General features: G+C 32.7%; 3 protein-coding genes across 7 annotated transcripts; all 3 read right to left on the reverse strand.

Moving 5' to 3' along the window:
- Positions 1-100: 100 nt before the first annotated feature.
- On the reverse strand, positions 101-2,505 carry LOC142538899 (gibberellin 20 oxidase 2-like). The gene is made up of 3 exons (XM_075644188.1): positions 1,921-2,505; positions 1,476-1,800; positions 101-655 (listed from the first exon to the last, which is right to left on the reverse strand). Exons 1-3 carry the CDS (start codon positions 2,469-2,471, stop codon positions 362-364), a joined length of 1,170 nt encoding a protein of 389 aa, XP_075500303.1. The 5' UTR covers positions 2,472-2,505; the 3' UTR covers positions 101-361.
- A 6,850-nt stretch (positions 2,506-9,355) lies between these two features.
- On the reverse strand, positions 9,356-12,737 carry LOC142539725 (pentatricopeptide repeat-containing protein At5g14080). Of its 3 annotated transcripts, none has more exons than XM_075645376.1 (3): positions 10,938-12,737; positions 10,455-10,814; positions 9,356-10,343 (listed from the first exon to the last, which is right to left on the reverse strand). In XM_075645376.1, exons 1-2 carry the CDS (start codon positions 12,592-12,594, stop codon positions 10,495-10,497), a joined length of 1,977 nt encoding a protein of 658 aa, XP_075501491.1. In that variant the 5' UTR covers positions 12,595-12,737; the 3' UTR covers positions 9,356-10,343; positions 10,455-10,494. The 3 variants fall into 3 exon arrangements, with proteins under 3 accessions (XP_075501491.1, XP_075501490.1, XP_075501488.1); XM_075645375.1 differs by having other exon boundaries at positions 9,362-10,326; positions 10,938-12,735; XM_075645373.1 differs by lacking the exon at positions 9,356-10,343 and having other exon boundaries at positions 10,355-10,814; positions 10,938-12,736.
- Positions 12,738-12,983: 246 nt separating this feature from the next.
- LOC142539726 (CBS domain-containing protein CBSCBSPB3-like) lies at positions 12,984-19,566 on the reverse strand. Of its 3 annotated transcripts, none has more exons than XM_075645379.1 (14): positions 19,296-19,566; positions 18,381-18,549; positions 17,990-18,122; positions 17,134-17,304; positions 15,936-16,005; positions 15,732-15,845; positions 15,542-15,608; positions 14,978-15,083; positions 14,848-14,906; positions 14,486-14,592; positions 14,267-14,403; positions 13,734-13,822; positions 13,548-13,648; positions 12,984-13,394 (listed from the first exon to the last, which is right to left on the reverse strand). In XM_075645379.1, the coding sequence occupies exons 1-14, from the start codon at positions 19,430-19,432 to the stop codon at positions 13,388-13,390; spliced, it is 1,467 nt and encodes a 488-aa protein (XP_075501494.1). In that variant the 5' UTR covers positions 19,433-19,566; the 3' UTR covers positions 12,984-13,387. The 3 variants fall into 3 exon arrangements, with proteins under 3 accessions (XP_075501494.1, XP_075501493.1, XP_075501492.1); XM_075645378.1 differs by having other exon boundaries at positions 12,993-13,394; positions 13,559-13,648; positions 15,936-15,996; XM_075645377.1 differs by having other exon boundaries at positions 12,995-13,394; positions 13,559-13,648.
- Positions 19,567-19,994: the final 428 nt, after the last annotated feature.

The following is a 19,994-nucleotide window of genomic DNA, read 5'->3' on the forward strand; positions in this document are numbered from 1 at the left end:
CGCTAGTCCTATTGAATAATCCCGACGACCAAATTCTCGACGTTTATAATTCGTAAAACATAGCTATGCCAATGTAGAACAACAATATGTCACAAAAGTTTAACTTGAACCAATATTACAAGGAAAATCCATGGTTGTGTTGCGAAATAAAAGAGAAAATAATCAATTTAGTCTTCTAAATTGTCGTGTTTCCTGTTTTGGTCATCTAATTTTTCAAATTTGTGAGGTAGCTAGTCATGTTTGCTTATAATACGTCGCCAGACACATCATCAATTTTCCAATGTCGCATCAATATTTTACAATGTCACACCAGCACATTATAATTTAGAAGACTAAATTGATTATTTTCTCGAAAGTAAATTTATAAATGCGTTATTTGACATGAAAGATGATGTTTATGGTTGGAATGGAGCCAATTGATGAAGTTTTGGAGGGTAGTAGTGTCCGCCCTATAATGATTTTGTGTGAACTCTCTCAAATCCGAGCTTGTGAAATCTGGGTATTGCCTTGCCTCATCTCTGCGAATCAGATCTTTCGGGGGCCTCACAATTTTGTCCTCTCTAGGGTTCACAAAGAACACTAACGATCTTCTCGCTCTCTCTTTGTTCACCACTGCCCTATGCAGGCAACTCTTGTATCTTCCATTACATAAGGCCTATACATACATACAGTACATAATGAATTGGTTTAGGTACATGCATGCAAAATATCAGCACAAGTTCGTGTTCTCATGCATGCGAGTACAGTCGATAGTCGATACATAAAAAAAATATGCAAGTGTACTTGGAGGTTAACTAAGCATAGCCATAGAAATTTTAGTAAGAAACATGACTCAAATGTATTTTTAAAGAAAGTAGAAGAAATTTATTTTTCAAAAATACACACATTGTGGATTAAAGAATGGACAAAAAGCACTATATAGATCCATTTTGAGAGGATGGCTGAATATTCTAAAGCCCTCAATGATTCAACATAACTAGCTAGCTAGCTAGCCAGCCTATTTTGTTTTATTTTCGAAACTTTATCGATATATATATATATATATTCTGTTATTGATTATGATTATGTTCTGTCTTGTTTGATCAAAAGAAATAAGCTTGTTGTCTGTTGTTTTCATATCACATACCTAAAAGGATGTCGTTTGGTGTAGAATTAAAGCATTAATCGTACAAATATATGGTGGGCTTTATTTTCTTTGGTCCTTTCAAAATTATAATGTGTAATCATATATTGTAATAAAAGTTAAGTGTAGATGGTCCCGTCCCATCTTTGTTTTTTAGCATCTAATAATACAAGTTTGTTATATATACGTATATGTGTGTGTGTGTGTGTGTGTAGTGTATATGACAAGGAGATTGCAATTTCAGCGGGCCAATATTTTATATGAACCTTTTAATCCCCTGATAGAGCATATGCATATATACTATACACATGTTGAATAGAATTCAAGATACGATAGTAGGATAAGTGCTTACCATGAAAGTGTCGCCGATGTTGACAACAAAGGCGTCGGCCCTAGGCCGGACGGTCTGCCATTTGTTGTCTGCGAAGATCTCGAGCCCTCCAACTTGATCTTGATGAAGTATTGTTATTGAATTTGGATCAGAATGAGGCCCCGTGCCGAAGGTGAGGTCAGCTTCTTTACAAGGTGGGTAGTTGTTTCCCCTCATTATAGAGTTCCCGTCTTCGAAAAAATCGCGATAGTAAAACCCTTCTTCTAGCCCTAAACTAATCGCAAGCAGCTCCAAGATTATGAGGGACAAGTTTTCCATTGCCTCGCAGTATTTCTGATAAACCAACCTGAGAAAGAAAATGATTAAAAGAAGAAGAAGAAGAAGGTTGTAATCCATTAATATATTGCTATATATATCATGCAAAAACTCATATATATTATATATATAAACTTATCTAAAATCTTACCCTGCTTCTGCAAAATCTTTTCCCAGTGCAAAGTTAATATAGCTGACAACATCACAGCCAGGGCCATTTGCATGCTTATATTCAAAAGAGAATGTCTCCTTCCACGGCAACTTGGTCGAATACCTATCGGCATGAGCACCCGAGTATCCGCAAAATTTACCTTCCTTTCTCTTTACACTTAGTTTTCTGCTCGAAGGGAGCTTGAAAAAGGCATCCATATGTTCATACGTCGCTCGAATCAGACGCTCGTCGACTCCATGGTTGATGACTTGGAAGAAGCCGTGTTTCAGACATGCTTGTCTGATTTGTTTGGCCATGAAACCGACCGATTCTTGATCATGATTGAAGTAGCCATTCAGGTCTATCGGTGGATCTTTGAGTTCATCTTGAGAGGCAAAGGCTAAGTCTTCATGTGGCCAGAGGAATTGTCTGGGGAAGTTTGGTTGTTTTTCTGAAAGGGATGTGTCAAAAAGTAGAGCTTCATTTTCTCTATTAATGGTTTTGAGGCTTAATGGGGGAGTGAGAATGAGGGTGGAGGCACTTGAATCCATTTTGGCTTTGTTTGGTTCATAAGTTGAAGTTGGAAAGATTGTATTTATAGTAGGAATATAGGTTTTTTTGGAGTTAGATTTATTTTAATTCTCATTATTATTATTTATTTTTGCATTTTTTTTTAAAAATGCATAATATCAAGGAGCCGATTGGTGGGGTGAAAATAGTAGCATCAGTCGGTAAATTAAAAAAAAAATCGATTTGAAATGTAATTTGAGCTAAAATGGATCGACTTTTTTCTCCCGTAACATATAAAGTTATTTTATGAAAATTGTTTTTTTCATTAACTTGTCTAATCTTGAGTTTCGATCTATTGAAAATTGCATGTCAGCAATTTGATTAAAATAGTCGAAAATTAAAAGTCAGTGTACCGAAACAAAATTTTGAAATTTTAATAAATCAAACCCCAAAATTGAACAAGTCACTTGAACTAAAAAAATTATTTTTATTTATTTTATACTTACACATAAATAACGATTAATATTATGTCATTATCCCTATTAGCTAGGCCCTACTTTGGCACAATATATACACACAATTGAGCATGACTCCCTTAATCATTTTTAGTGGTGACAAAATTGAGACTAATAATTGAAATCTCTCTTATCCAAAAACCAATATTACGTATTAAATTAGGATTTTAGTGAAATAGAATGAGGTAGACAGGGAGAGGACTATATATATACACACACACACAAAGTAATGCCAAAGGCCGTCCATTGGGATGGTCGAAGATTGTGTTGTGAGCCAACAGCTGAGACGAATGAGGCCTACGTCTCTTTATCCCTTCCCCTTGTGTCACTTTCTTCAATATAAATTGAATTTTGTTTTGCATGAAGAAAGTGACACAAGGGATATATATATATATATATATATATATATATATATATATTATAATATTCAATTATTACAAACTTTTTTGACAATCAATGATATGCAATTTTTTTTTTACGATGTTGTTTGATTATTATTCTCTTTCATGTAAATTGACAACAATATCTACTGGATGCTTTTACTTTCCTAGTCACCTTTAATTTATTAGACATTTATACTTGATAACATATAAACTACACATTATTATTAGGGGTGAGCAAAATTTTGGTTAAACCGAATTAACCGACCGAACCAAGTCAATTCGAAAATTCGGTTCGGTTATTTCGGAAATTCGGTTTTCAAATTTAAAAAAAATCGGTTATATCGGTTAATTCGATTCGGTTATAGTTTTCTTAATTTTGAAATCGGCTAACCGAATTAATCGATATAATAAATATATTATTTAATAATTTTTTATCATTTATCATTTTAATATATTTTTTAAATTTTAATATTAAAATCAGCCCTAAATTCTAAAGAAAAATTTGTGATGTATGTGATTTTTGTTTTTATGCATTTGTGTAGACTATAGTGTTAAAAAAAACTACATATGTAATTAAAGTCAAATCACAATTTTTTTTAAAAAAACTAATCGGTTAATTCAGTCACCAACCGAATTAACCGATTTTAATTCGGTTCGGTTTTCATCGGTTATGAAAATTAATTCGGTCAGTTCGGTTATTGCTAAATATTTCGGTTCGATACGGTTATGACTAATTCGGTTCGATCGGTAACAAAACCGACCGAATGCTCACCCTTAATTATTATAGCAATCTATCATCACATAAAAAGTACTGATAGATTGATTTGATGATAGATTGATTTTAAAAAAATATTGATTAAATGTTGTCATTTATTTGCAATTTATAATAATAATATTTTTGACAATAAATCATGTTTTTACTGACTTTTATGACACTTTTTTTAATATTTCATATTAACTCATAAGTATAATTAGCACAATCAAATTACTAATGTCATATTGGTATTATCTCCAGAAAAATAATATATTTAATTTTCCTATTTGTTTAAATATCTTAACGGGAACATTTGTATACCCTTATCTTGAGAAAAATTTATTGCATTTATAAAGTCGGTAAATACATCTTTATAGAATACATTTAATTTGGAAACTGAATTCATTGTATGATAAACACTTCTTCCATTTCTATTTTTTTGTGTAACCCAAAATAGTTAATAATTTTTTCTCTTTTATTTTCTCCAATTCACTGTAAAAAGTTCTAAAAAAATATTTATATCTGGAAAAATATTTTTATTTATTGTTTTTCTTGTATATATATTTTTTTATACGTGAACATATATTATACTTCATTGTATTAATTTCCATATATCTTTACTATATAATTTGTGTACATTGAAGATGAATAAGTTCATTTTGTAGTTTTTTTTACCTGGACTTAGGTTGATATATTAATATGTGATGTACATAGATATAAGAATTTTCAAATTCAATTTATTCACGATGAATTTTCATAACAAAGACCAACTCAAAATAATAAAAATTAGGATTCATAATTATTTTAAATATGATATAAAAATAATACGTGGAAACTTTTTTTGATATTTTAGTTGCAAAATACAGTGATAAATACATGTAGGTGTACTATTTCATTGTGGCAATTATAACTTTATTTAAATATCTTATTTCTCACTCATGGATCAAAATTTGTTTATTTCTTATTTTGATTATCGACAAATCAACATTTCATTTAAATGTTTTTGTTAATAATTTTTACATGAGTTTTATTGTAAGCAAAAACTTGTGTGAGACGGTCTCACGAGTTATCTTTTGTGAGACATGTCTCTTATTTGGGTCATACATGAAAAAATATTACTTTTTATGCTAATAGTATTAATTTTTATTGTGAATATCGGTAGGTTGACCCGTCTCACAGATAAAGATTCGTGAGACCGTCTCACAAAAGACCTAGTCTTTATTATATATTATCCAATTTGAAATGGATAAATTATAATTCAATATATAATAATAATAATAATATTTGAAAACTGTAAAATGCTTCTAAATTTAAAAATCGAGTAACATGTAAGGGATCAATTCAAAACTAAAAGTTGATGCAACATGTTTCTTCTAACTTTACAATCGAATAATATAAGATGGAGCGTTTGTCGCTTTACCAAAAGCTATAACTGATGGTAACTATATAAGTCAAATCTTTAAATCATACAACAACTCAAACGTCTGACCATCGTGGACAATTATTGTACCAAACAATTTATTTCCTAATAATTGCACCAATTGCAATCAATGAAAATCAAAGTCGCGATCTTGGCTCTGATACCAATTGTAGGCTCAAGCGTTTACTGTTTTATCAAAATCTATAGATTATGGTAACAGTGCAAATCAAATATTTTAAATAGTACAACAGCTCAAGCACAACATTTCAATTACTCTACCTAACATGATCAATTATTGTACCCAAACAAATAAGTTTATGCAAGTAACATTTTATTATATCATATGAATTTATAAGTCATTTGAGTAGAATATATAATTGATATTCTACATAAGTAGTAGAGAAAAAAAATCATTTTTCATTTATTTGAAAATTTATATTTTAAAATAAAAGAAAAATCATAATATATATATATATATATATATATATATATATATATATATATATAGACACACACACACACACATAGCATGTTGACAAAATCCCGAGACCTAAATTGAAAGTTGAATTAATACATTCATATTCATCATTAAATTTTACTGTTTAATTTTAATAGATTTAACATGTTTATCTACTAAAAATATTGAAAGAATTGTTTATACAATTTAATAAAAAAGTCAAAGTACATCATTTTTGATTCCGAATAACGATCACATTATTATTACGTTATACTGATAAATTAATTATTATTTTTAGTTTATCATCATAGTCTTTACCTCAATAAACACATTTTCGAATGTAAGATGTTAAATTTAATATTGACATTAGATAACTATAGTATTAATTCTAACATTCCTTTTTTATTCTTCTCAATACATTATTTTTTTTATCTTAAATATATTGATCTATTTATTATTGTATACAAAGTATAATAATTATTTGGTTAATTGATCACATTTAAAATTATATTTTTAGAAAAAATTCTAATATATCTTTAAAGACCAATAAATAATGAAATTAAATTTGAAATCAAGAGAAAAAATAAAAAAATGTAGAACACTACAGTGCATAAACTTTCGCTTTGTACAGTGACAAAACATAAGGTGAGACTAAGTGAGATATTTATATATATGAGTCTCATTCAACTTAGCCCATTATAATATTTTTATTAACCCACTTTGTCTTTCGTTTTTAATTCACTAACTTTGCAGTGTGACTCATGCAGGCATTAACTTTTTATTTTTTTAGTACATAGTTGTCTTCACTCTCACCGACTTTAATCTTTAGAAATTGGTATTAGTAATTTATAGGTAATAGACAATTATTTAGTTTTTATTTTCTTTTTTTGATTAAATGTGTAATTTTTATGTTCTACCTAATTCATTTTTAAAATTTTTATTGAATTTGTATAATCATGATTAGAAGTGTTGCACGCATACAATATAAAATTAATATATTTTAAAATGTTAATATTGAAGTGTCGAATAAATGTATTAAATCATTATTTAAGAACTTTTAGAAAAACAATATACATCATAATTCAGATTTAAATATTAATATACAAATAAAAAATTGCGATGAATATCTTATAAAGTAAATGGTGAGCCCAAAAAAATTAAATATGATTATTGTAAATGAATTTTTGTTAATTAATTAGAAAATTTTCAGCAAATGCACTGAATTAATAAAAATGTTTTCAATATAGTATGTCGATAAATGTTTTTCCATGTAAGTTAGTGATTGATTCCTTATGAACATTTTTAAAAAATGTGTATTTAGTTATAGTAATGGTGTCTTATAATTTAAAATATTAAATGAAACAAATTATCAAGATAAAAAATTAATTAAGAAATTCAGGAATATGTGATTACTCAATTAGTTTAATTGACACGCTCTTTAATTTGTTGATTTAATAGATGTTAAATCCACAATCATTGAGTTTGACAAGAATTCTTGTAGAATAAAATACAATTATAATAAATTACTTGATTATATATGTAATAAAATTTTGTATATTTCATAAATGTTTGATTTATTTCATTTATAAGGTTGAAATTTTATATATTATGATATAAGATTTGTTATACATCTTAACATCGATAAATTCACTAAAAATTTATATATTAATTTCTGCTACCATATAATTCTGGTTTCATCTTAGATCTTTGTGTATTCGTTCGTTTGAATTTATTATTTCTCATTTTACCAAGACTCATATTATGACAAACATGAAAGTGAATATTAATTTAAAGAGATGATAATATTTATATATTGTAATAAACATATTACCCTCATGATACTGATAAAACTAACTTAAAAATAATATGTTGACGGACATATTGTCAGGAATCCAAAAATATAACTCAAATGTCAACTTTGACACTCAATTTTGAGTGACTGCCAAAATATCTCAATAACCCATAATTTTTGGACAAGATAATAACATCACAATTTTGAAATCAAACTGATATTTTCCATTTTATATCAAGAATTCATGATTGAAAATCGATAATATTATATATATAGATATTTAATATAAACTTGTGCGAACTCATTTAGACTCACATTTTAATGAGTCGACAAAATTTCAACTCAACTCACTTAAACTGTTTGGCGGTGCAGGCCAAACCGACAGACTCAACCCAAATTGACGGCTCAAATCACAACGATCTTTTATCGTGGTTTATTTAAATTAATTATAATCACAAACAGCAAAAAAATTTCGGTTGCAAAAAACTTTAATTTAAACACATAAATTCTAGCAAATGTCTGTCACTTGAGGACATTAAAAAAATTAATAAGACACCAAAGAAGTTATTTCTAAATTTTAATTAATTTAATTTAATTTACATAATGAAAAAATAAATAAAAAATCTAAATAATTGGATTAAAAATAACATATTATAATGTGGGTAGGCATAAAAATCAAATACTAATTTACATAATGAAAAGATATCATTAAATAAAAATAACATATTATAATGTGGGTAGACATAAAAAATTAAATACCAATAATCACATATATTTAAAATATGAATAAGTAGAAAGAAAAGACACAATTAAAATAAGCAATTAATGTAAAGTAAGTCATTAATAAAGAGAGAAATGAAAATTCACGTATAATATATATATATATATGGATAATACATAAGATATTCTTTGGAGTGTTTATAGGTTGTGTTTCCGCGAACGATCATTGAATCCTTTTTTTTGTTGTCGCTGGAAAAAAAAAATACAACGAGACTTGCTGAAACTTTGTTGTGAAATCAAATATGTGAACAATTTGTTGTAATATTCAAAAAGGATATCTTATGACATTTTGATTAACCTACAAATAACATCATTAGATTTTACCATGAAAAAAAAGTGACAAATTGTGTTAGAATTGTGATCCAATTAATATACATGTAAAAATTACTCTATACAATATTATTTTTTTTTAGTAAAAAAAAATACTACGGGTCATATTCTCTGTGGCTGCCGGCTGTATTTCAAATCCTGTTCTTTTTAATAGAAAAAAAGGGGATAAAAACGTAGACAATATAGTACCATGTTATATGATATATATATCATCTATTTGTCTCTATTAACATTTCTTTGATTTTTTGTTGTCTTGATATGATATATATACTCCTAAATCTACATTTAGGAGGGATGTTGTATGTGTTCAAAAGGAAAAACAACCATTTTGATCATATACGTTTATTGTTTGGCAATTTTATTCATTTATGTTGTCAAGTTTCAGTTAGGAATGAATTTTTTTAAAAAAAATTGTATACTGAACCAATATCGAATTGTATGAGGCCGGGCGTGCAACCGTAACTACAACCTTATAATTTCATAGTCTCCCTCAATAAATCAAATTATCAGGAACAAATTGTTTTTCGAATGATTATTAGACAAATAGGGAACCAACTAAGAATTTCTTTTGTTGAGTCAACTGTTGGAGGCCGGGTGGGGAGAAAGTGGCCGTTGCACTTATAGGCCTTAGTAGACTGTAATTGGATCAAAAAGAGAAGGGCCCCGATGTCTAGTAGAGTAGAACCGAAGCGTGAAACTCAATCGAAGATAAAATGCAAAGGTCCATCGTAGATTTCACCAACTTCAATTGAAATATCCCAATCACCTTCCGGAAAGGAAGCCATATGATGAGAAGAAGGTGGGCCACCCTATTTTGCCCAAGTTGTTTCGCAACCGGAACTTAGTTTCCATCACAAAAACTAGGGAGGGATGGTAGACTTGGTATTATTGATCGAGATCATCTTGAATCATTATCACTCTGACGCATAATTTGGTGCAAGTATTCCACGGATAAGAAAACATATAGAAAGTGAATTGTAGCTAAATCATCTTACGTTGACTTGTGACGTGTTTTAAACAATTTCTCTTCTTACCAGTGTTTTATTATGAGACCTCGCTCCTCTGTGGTGCTGCAGCAGTTTCCACCACCATGATTTTTTCAAAGTCTTCTTCCTTCCCAGTTGCTTTGTAGCAATCTTAGTAATGGTCTCTTTTCTTGTTTTTTGACTTATTGGAGAGCTCCAAATATGCCTCAAGAAACCTCCTACAAGCCCATGGAAATAATCCTTCAGTTTTTTTTTTTCTCATGGACCATAGATTTCCCCATCTTCTCAACCACCCTTTCGGTTATAGGCTTCGTAGACGCTTCTTGAATGAATTTTTTTCCCCTTTTTCCTCTGTATAAATGTGTTTCTGCTCGCTCCTCTTCGATCGACGATTACCATTATCGCCTTCATTATTAGTAGGATAGTGGTGGTGAAAATATATAATAGCCAACCTGTCAGGTTCTTCCTCATTCCATCACCTGATTTTGATATCCAACTAGGAATATATGTGATCAGATCCATTCAGTTATTGGAGAAAATCTCATTGGTTTACAACGAAAATCACATAATGCACAAGATACGAGCAAAATAATACGAGCGAATATACCTGTTGCAAGTCTGGTAGTCATCTGCAACCAAGGATAATTTCAAATCATTTTATATGAAGCAAAGTTAATCTTGACAGGTGGCAATTCGTTTTTCGGCACACCCTTGGAGATTTTTATCATTTCCCTTAACAACCATATTACTGGATCTGAATTTGATGAAGATGAAAGTGACGCAGATAGTTCTGTTTGAATACCGTGGAGTAAAACCTGTGAATTATCTGCAACCCATTTTATGTGTTCTGATGCCAATGCAGGCTCTCCATTGTTGGCCAAGTATGTCAGCAAAGTCACATGGGACTCTATACATTTCACATCACATATAAGACCACACAGTAACTTAGACGCTTGATTACAAAAACCTGCAGGTGAATTTTACGATATTAAAGGAAATGCAGAATTATAACATAAAAAGCACATGACTTTTAGTAAGCAATCATATTTCAAGATGGCAAAAATTTAGTGTTTATACAAGTCTAGATCACCTTCTCTACAAAGGCAGAAAACAAATGTATTCAGTAAGGTAGCTGCGAGTGATACATCCTGTTCAACTGACTTGTTGAAGACTTCAAGAGCTTTTTCAAGATCTTTTGCCCGGCAAAGGCCTTGTAGCAGGAACAAGTACGCTGTAGCATCAGGAACCAGCCCTTTTCCAAACATGTGGTTGAACATGTGACACGCATCTTCAATCTGGCCAATTTCTGAGAACTTTCGAATAAGAATATTATAAGTCTCCAGGTTACCACCACAACCACTAGTAAACATCTCGTCCCATAGGCGTTTAGCGGGACGAACTAGATCCTCCCTGCAGCACGTTTCGAGAAGCAAATTATAAGATGAAACATCCGGGCAAAAGCCTTTCTTCTTCATCTCCTGCAGAACCGAATAAGCTTCTTTAACCCTCTTAGCCTTGCACAGGAGTGAAACCATAATATTGTAACTCTCAAAACTCGTGAAGTACTCTTTTCCAGACAAGAGTTGGAAAATATCAACCAATTCATCTCCTTTTTCATGCTTACCAAGATTCTCACTCAAGTTTGTCAAGGTAAGTAAAGTTGGCATTCTTCCTTTCTCAAGCATGAACTTTAAAAACGAGACAGCACACAGAGGGTCGACAGTTGATACAGATCCTATTAAGACATTGAGGACATCATCCTCGATTGGAAAGTTCCCATCTACAATTACTTCCCCCAATTCCTTTGCTTCACGGATCAACCTTTCTGAAACCAACCTAAAAATAAATTCTTTGTAGTCATCAGCCCTTGGAGCCACTCCTAATTTACGTTTCTTCTTTAAAACCATATGCACATCTGCCACACTTCCCATCTCACGCAACATCTCAGCAGCAACCCTGTAAGCCATAAAATCAGGCTTACACTCTCTTTTCCTCAACTCTTCCAAAGCATGAACGGCATCTCTACCTTTAAACTCTATGCACAATCCATGAACCACCAACAATGCAATAACTGACCCATTAATCCCTGAAAAATCAACCTTTTTGACTTCATCTAACAAACTCAAAACCTCATCCAATCCATTTTTTCTAGAAACCCACCACACAAAAACACCAAAACCAAGAGTACACAATCCAACACCTCCCTGAATCATTTCATCAAACACTTTTCGTGCACTCTTCATACTCCCTTCAGAAGCCAGAGCCGCGAGAAGTGAGTTACAAATTTCTGGTCCCACCAACAAAATGTCAGGAACATATTCGCAGAAAACCGTAAATGCCAAGTGGACTTTCTTCCCCGCAACAAACGAAGCGATGATCGAGCCATAAACAGACGGCTCAAGAGGGACTTTCTGAACTCTGACCTGCTTCAAAACCTTGTCGATTGAATTGAATTGCCGGGAAATGGAGAGGGACTTGAGGACTGATTGGTAAGTGGCGGAGGTATGAGAAAACCCCGGCTGTTGGGAGGCCCAGTTGAAGAATCCGTAAGCAAGAGAATGGTGATGTAGGAGAAACGGGTCGATGACCCTTGCCACTAGCGTCGGGCTGAGTGATTCCCGGCAACCGAGTCTGTGGAGGGTTTGCTCCAGAGCGGGAGTCCACGCCTGCGACGAAACCTTGTGATCTGATGAGGTGATAAGCGCTCGGCTTATTACAGTCGCCAACTCAGAAACCGAACGCCTCATAGGTATCGGGCGGTGGTTAGACTTCTAAAAGAGGCGTCCACATCCCGCCATTGCCCAAATACGACTTCTATAAGAAATTTGAAATCTCTACTCTAAGCTTTACAAAACCGACTCACTCAGCTATATAAAAAAATCAACTCTGCTATGTTTTCAGGGAAAAAGAAATCTGCATATGAAATTAAAAAATCCTTCGACTCAATAAATAATAAGCAAACCCAACATCATTAACTCAAGAAAATGTGATTATCATGATCAAAGTTCTGTTTTTTATGTTGTATATGGTTCAACATGTTAAAAGTATGTTTGGTGCCTGTATGAAGTATAAGCAAGTTTCTGCATATTTTACAATTGTCTCTATATAGAAGAGGTTAAACGACTTGAGAAATAATTAGAACCTTGATTATTGAATTTTCCTTAAAATATTATCTCCTATTAGAATAAATATTGGTTACCCAATTCCAAAATTCATGGAGCTACTGGGCCACCAAGTGCTTATTACAATGGCAGTTCTGGAACACGAAATCACTGGTTTTTTGCCTGCTTTAACTTGTTATTTACACCGTGGCACATCACATCTTGTTTCCCTGGCAAGCAATTAGCATGAGTGCTGAATCATCCCTGGTACAGTGTCACCTTTTAGCGTGCTTCAGGTAGACCAACACGCAAACACCAGTTAAAACGATCGCCCCTGCAAAAATGCCGGTGCGCAGAGCGATAGCTCCAGCTTTTTGTGCAGTTTCTGCATCAGAAGAGGGATTCCCCTCACTTGCATTGGAGTAATCCACATGCAACCTCAAAACCTGGGAAATTTTCAGATTGGTTCAACTATGAGGTATAACCTTAACGCATAACTGAAAGGATTAAATAACAAACAAACAAATCATCAAACTATGAATACATTCTCAGTTTTTAAACAACGAATTTCTTTTTACAAAATGTTCCAGGGAAGGTACCATTCTCGCACCTTTAGTCCGGCTGATTTCGCGTAGTTAACAGCATTAACAAGATCTCCATCCATGGTGAGCAACACTTTATCGCCTTCATCATCCTCATACTAAAAAAGAATTTAAAAAGAAGACATCGAGAACAATATTTAAAGCAAAACAATTATGGGAATCATTTAACGTATTTGCACTCACCAAAAGTTGAGGGCGACCATGATCGTAGGATTCATCCACACCCATCCTTTGCATAATAGCAGAAACAAGATCATATAAATTATCTGCACCTGAATCAGTAGAAAATATAACAAGAAGCCCTGGTTCTGCGTTTCAACATGCCATAAATTTCATTTACTCTCTAATTTAATTGAAATCTAAAAAACTCTGACAGACCACCGCCACTTGATACTGATATTATTAGCATTATCAATCCAACTTAAAAAGAACCGATTTAAAGCAAATTTTTTGGTTTACACAGCTAACAGATGACATTAAATATCTCATCCGAACAGAGAAAAACTTTCTTTAAACAACAGACAATGCACAACAAATCCAAGTGCTTGAATTTTAGATTTTTGTCAAGATTGGAGCTCAAATGCCAACTCATGTCTCCGAACAGAGAAAGACTTTCTTAAAACAAGAGACAATGCACAACAAATCCAAGTGCATGAATTTTATATTTTTGTCAAGATTGAATCTCAAATGCCAACTCATATGTTTGTCATCCTCACCAGAATTCAATCGATGTACATGTCCTTGTTGATCCTCGAATTTGAAAGAAAATGAATTTCCAAGACCAAGAGATATGTATCTAGGCTTTACTTGTTCTATTCCATCTGATGCCATATAATGAGACATTGACGTCTCACTGTATGAAAAACACACAAGTGTAGCAGCCATTCCTATGGGTCATTCATACAACGGGTTTAATCGAAACCATAAAGGAAGACCTGTGAGTGTCATAATCATCTGGTGGCTCTAAACTTAGGGCTGAATCCCAGAACTTTTGCATCACCGTGTTTGCAATGTCATTGGCAGCACCAGAACCGGTGTTCGCCTTCATAAAAGATAAAACTTTTTATTATCTACACAATCTGAGAGAGCATATTAACACATTAGCATGTTCACTAATTCTAGTTTCTACTCATTTTAAAAATTGCATTCTCACTATTGATAAAAGTAAGCATATTCAAGGAGTTCTAAAATTCATGATGACTATAAATATCCACTTTCCACAGGCATTGAGAAAAAAAGGTATAAAATGCACTGGAAACAGCAATGACTCCACACAATTCAGAGAGAAGAACTTTACCAGAGAAATTGCAGCATGAGTTATTTGCAGCACATCTAAGCATGCAGCAATACCTCCATCTGACCCAGAAAAATAATATTAAAAATTCAAAGGTGGCAATAACATCACTGTCGTGAAAAGAGGTGATCACCTTTTTCCACCACTGGAAGATGTAAAAATTTCCCATCATGCATTACACGCAAGGCTTCAAGAATTGTAGTCTCCAGAGTTGCACATTCGGGGTTCTGGGTCATTACCTTGAGAAAGAGAAGTAGCATAAAACAGGATAAGTCAAAAGAAACAGACACTCAAGAAACACATTCCACTATTAACTATTACTTTTTATCGGACGACATAAGAAGAGTCCCCAATCAAGGACTTACTCCAAGAATAATTCAAACACAAAATTCAGGAAAGCAAAAAGTAAAATCAATTGACCGAAGTTCGGATATGAGTCTTTTGTTCATCGTGTGTTTCGGTTACTAATTTAAAAAGGGTAACAAACAAGACACCAGTTGAAAAACTAGAAGAACCGGCGGAAAGAAACTTGACCACACTAACTCTACATTACTCTCATTGATATCTTTATAACCAAGGAGCAAAAGGTTTCTCATGATATATGTAACATATTATGATAGTTTTGTGTGTGTCACTTGATATGAAACAAAGAGTACACTATTTAAATTATACAACTTTATTAAAATGAACTTTTAACCTTTTCCACCTGGGTGAGATCCGATGAGAGATTTCGAGCCACAACTCGCTTGAGTATGTCCCTTGAACTGCAATAAATACCCAAAAGTAACTACGACGAATGATAAAAAAACTCGGTTCAATTATTATCTACACCACATGTTTCTTCGATGTTACAAAACAAATTTTATTTGCGACACAAAAAGGCATACGTTAGTATTCCCTCAACTTTTTCTCCTGTCATTATAAGAACAGAATTGACATGAAATTCCTGCATCCTTTGAGCAGCATCATAAACAGAATCTGAAGGAGATACTGTTGCAACCCTGAAAAGTGATACTATGAAGTTAGTACTTAGTAACTTCAAACCCAGTGTCAACGAAATAAAAAAGGATGCTCTACAAGTTCCATCCTACCTATGATTTTCGGAAATGATGGTTGATAAAGAAGGCTTGAACATGAGCTCCTTCAATGTTTCTACAAAAGCTAATGGCATAGAGATGCAGAAGAAAGAAAAGAACAAAGAAACTTCTGTCGACATCAAGTTGGTATTGAAATCGAAAAACATTTCAGACAAGTAATGCAACATAATTAACAAGATGTGAGAAAATGTTCTCTGAGTTGATCTTACAAAACTAAATGGACATTATTTCAAACACCAATAGCTGTCATCTTGGGTTCAAGCATCAGATGTAGTGATAGAAACAGACAAAAAGAAAATTAAACAAGTAATGCAGTATAAACTAACAATTATGAAGTACAAATGACTATATTTCCAAAACCCATACCAAAATGGTTGGAAAAGTTAGTGTGAAATGATCATAGGATCGTTTCCATTAGGTATACTATCTTCTAAATGGGAGATAAGGGCTTAAACATTTCGTACTCTCAGTTAAGGAGTTCAGCTCTAACATATACAAGATCAGATAACTAGGAACAAGGTTGTTCCATCGGTCAATTACAAAATCTACAAAAACCTTAAATGTTGCATAGAAATCCCAACTGGGTGACACTGGGACGATTACAGACTTGTGAATGCTCTCATAATGGGCTAGACTAAGGACGTCGCCATATTTTTGGAAGGGTTTGTTGGAACCTGTGCATGGTCTTTGACCAAGTAAATTTAAGTTTCAACAGCCACAAACTTCACAACTTGGACTTAATTTTCTCAATGCCAAATTCAGAGTTCATTGGCCAACTGCCACATGATAAACCTAATTAGCCATTAAATAACTTAGTCAAACACCCCAAGCAGACAAACTGCTTCTTCCTAGTGTATCAAATATACTCAGCCGTAGTCATAAGCGTATTCTAAAAACTGGTAAATGAGTGTAGCACTCTAAATTTTGCTTTATCAACATTTTCTTACATTGACTACATGACCCTGCAACAGAAATACTAGACACTATTTCATTGATGATAACCAATTCATAATTCCACTTTAAGGATTAACACTCACTGCAATAAATGGAGATAAATGGCAGAAGATATTTTCAGATCCATGTCAACCTTTCTATGCAATGTCAGAAACTATAGACATGTAAACAATAATTAGTTTCCTTACACATGATTATCGATATGTTACAACTATTAGATACGGACCGATAAACTAACCAGAGAAATCACATCCAAATTGATGTTCAACTCCTTCGATTGCCGCTGCAATGGCGCTTCCCTGCTCTGCAGCCTTCTCCATTCTTGATATGGCATCATAAAGGCATTTTGTGATATCTAATAAAGCTATAACTTCCCCATTCTCAACAACAGGAAGGTGCCGGAACTTCCCTATTGAAGGAATAAAGGACAAAACAATGCACTTAGAATTAACTTGTAAGAATAAAGACATAAAATGAAATAGATCAGGAAGATCATTGAAGCACATCCAATGTTGATGAAGAATGTATTATTCTCTAAGAATAACATTTTTCATAAATCTAGCTAGAAAGACAAAATAAAAGAAGTCTAACAATAAAAACTTGGCAAATAGTGTAAGAAATGTAACAGAGTATATTAGATAAAAAAAAAAGAAAAAAGAATTAATTTGGGTTCTAGAAGAAATGAAAACAACGCAATGACATTTGAGGACTTAATGTAAGACAAACTTACAAGTTAGAGGGGTAGCACCATTACTATGTGATTAAGAAAGTAATTTTTATCTCGTGATAAGTCTAAACATCATATTTTATCCCATACAATTACAGATTTCCCATCGCTGAGCAAGATTGCCTTTTGCCTTCTTTATTATATTACAATAAAACCTTTGTGCAGCTGAAACAGCTTTCGTAAATCCCCAATCTAGTACAGTAGAATTATTCTGCTAAAGCTGCCAGTTCTTTATGCGTCATGTCAGTTATTTATGTAGATTGTCCATAAAGCTTCAAATTTTGATTTTTGTTTTTTACCAACAACCAAGGCAAGCTGGGTGCATGAAGAATCCAACGAGCTAAACAAATTGCACAGAAAAAGCAACCTTGCACCATCTTCTGAAGAGCATCAATAGCCAACGTATCTGAATTCACAAATATTGGGTTCCTTGTCATCACTTTTGAAACCATTGTCTGCTCTGGCCTCAACTCCTCAGCTATGACCTTAGTCACAATATCCTATGCACAAAAGACCAACATTAGAATATAAAAAACCACGGTCACGATAAAATGCAGCATATCACTAAAATTTTTAGGCGCGGAAAGATGATTAGTTATGTGACAAAAAATTGCAGTACTTCAGCAGTATTGCATTATAATTTGCCTTCTTTCAGAAAGATATTTTCATTGCAGTGATATCAAATTACATATTAAAAACCAACCTAAGGAAATATCTGAACAGAGTAATCGCAAATTCAATGCTGGTTACATTAGGACCTTATCAGTTAGGATTCCCGAAAGAAGGCCATTAGCATCAGTAAGCAGCACAGCATCGACACGCCTCGCTGCCATCCTCTTACAGGCATCTAACACAGTGGTCCCTTCAGAAACCGTAAGTGCCTTAGATAACCTCAGTTTCTTCACCGTCCTTTCCCCAACAACAGTGCTACATATATAAATGTACATAATCAACAAGCGTATAAGCAAACAACAGTCTACCCTGCAGTAAAAGAAAATGGAGTCGCAATAAAAAAAAATTGCACCAGAGTTAGTTGTTGTTTAAAAAAAAGGATCGAAACTCATTAAAACACAAAAACATGAAAAAAAAATCAAAATTATTTAAATTTGACAAATTTCAACTATTTGACAGCAGGGTTCCAATTTTTTTTGACAAAATTCCCCAAACATCACAGAAGTGACTAAACTGTGGCATTTTCGCATGCATGTACACTGTCGACTTCCATAACCGGAAACCAAGCTGCAGCAATAACCCAGGCTATAACTGCAATTCGGGATGAAATATACCACGTGCAATTCAAGCCTTCGGATAACTTAACATGCATGGATCCGGCTTAAACTTTATTTGATATGCGTGTAATCAGTTGATAATCCAAGAAGTATCTTTTATATGGGAAATATTTAAATTCGTGAAGCATAACCTTAATAGGACATCCGTTGATACCTTAAAAAGAAAAAGAAAGAAAGAAAGAACCATCATTTGATCAAAAAAATTATAAGACATCACGTGATCCCGTTTGAGCTCAAGCTGAAGAATCCCACCTTCAAGATCCAATTTTTACTCTTTCTACATTCAACAATCCATATCAATTCTTAAATCTGAAGCAGCATGCAAATGCAACACAAGAACCCAAAGAAAATAATAAAATAAAAATGCAAATTTGGGGAGCTTACGCTTGTGTTGGCGACGTGGACTTCGGGTAGGACCCATCGGTAGCAGTTCCGTTCTCCGATGGCTTAACGGGGGACGAATGGCGCTTTTGAGCCGCAGTCTTGCGTTTCGGAGCTGGAGGATCCTCTTGACCACTCATTTTCCTCAATAATAATAATTATTCTCTTCTTTTCTCATCTGAATATCAGCGCTGATTCACCAGTTCCATCATCGAACACTGCAATACATCACCAGCCTCGATGATCTGTCATGGGAGAATTTAAATTTCAATACTATAACATAATTTTTTATAAATTTTTATAATAATTTGATAAACTTTTAATATAACATAATCATGTATAAATTTCGATTCATTCAATTACTTATTTTCTAATAATACTTCAAATAGTTTGAAGTATGTTCAAATATTTCGAACCGAACCGAATTCGAACTCAAGAGTTAATTCAAACTGAGTTCAAATCAAAATTTTTAAACTTCGAATCGAGTTCAAACTCGAATAAAAATAATTCCAACCTAAGTTGAATTTTCAAATTTTCGTTTACATCCCTGTCTATTACTCTTAAACGCCACTTTTATTTTTTGAAAATTATAATAACTTTTTTTATTAAAAAAATATCATTGTATAATAAATTTAGGCATGTTTGATATGAAATATAAGACTACGTGTTCTTTCTACGGTTCTCTTTTTTTCCCGAAACAAT

This window comes from Primulina tabacum, chromosome 3, assembly GCF_025594145.1.
Source record: "Primulina tabacum isolate GXHZ01 chromosome 3, ASM2559414v2, whole genome shotgun sequence".
Taxonomy (NCBI): Eukaryota; Viridiplantae; Streptophyta; class Magnoliopsida; order Lamiales; family Gesneriaceae; genus Primulina; species Primulina tabacum.

Bases quoted from the DNA above. Each gene is read 5' to 3' on its own strand.
- LOC142538899 (XM_075644188.1), bottom strand. From the start codon at position 2,471: ATGGATTCAAGTGCCTCCACCCTCATTCTCACTCCCCCATTAAGCCTC. The intron at 1,801-1,920 runs GTAAGATTTTAG...TTTCTTTCTCAG, and splicing joins AAAGATTTTGCAGAAGCAGG to GTTGGTTTATCAGAAATACT. The intron at 656-1,475 runs GTAAGCACTTAT...ATGTATGTATAG, and splicing joins ACATCGGCGACACTTTCATG to GCCTTATGTAATGGAAGATA.
- LOC142539726 (XM_075645377.1), bottom strand. From the start codon at position 19,432: ATGAGTGGTCAAGAGGATCCTCCAGCTCCGAAACGCAAGACTGCGGCT. The intron at 17,305-17,989 runs GTTGCTTTTTCT...TTCCTTCAATAG, and splicing joins TCTTCAGAAGATGGTGCAAG to GGAAGTTCCGGCACCTTCCT. The intron at 14,593-14,847 runs GTAAAGTTCTTC...TCTTTTATGAAG, and splicing joins CTCATGCTGCAATTTCTCTG to GCGAACACCGGTTCTGGTGC.
- LOC142539725 (XM_075645376.1), bottom strand. From the start codon at position 12,594: ATGAGGCGTTCGGTTTCTGAGTTGGCGACTGTAATAAGCCGAGCGCTT. The intron at 10,815-10,937 runs GTGATCTAGACT...ATTCACCTGCAG, and splicing joins TTTCTGCCTTTGTAGAGAAG to GTTTTTGTAATCAAGCGTCT.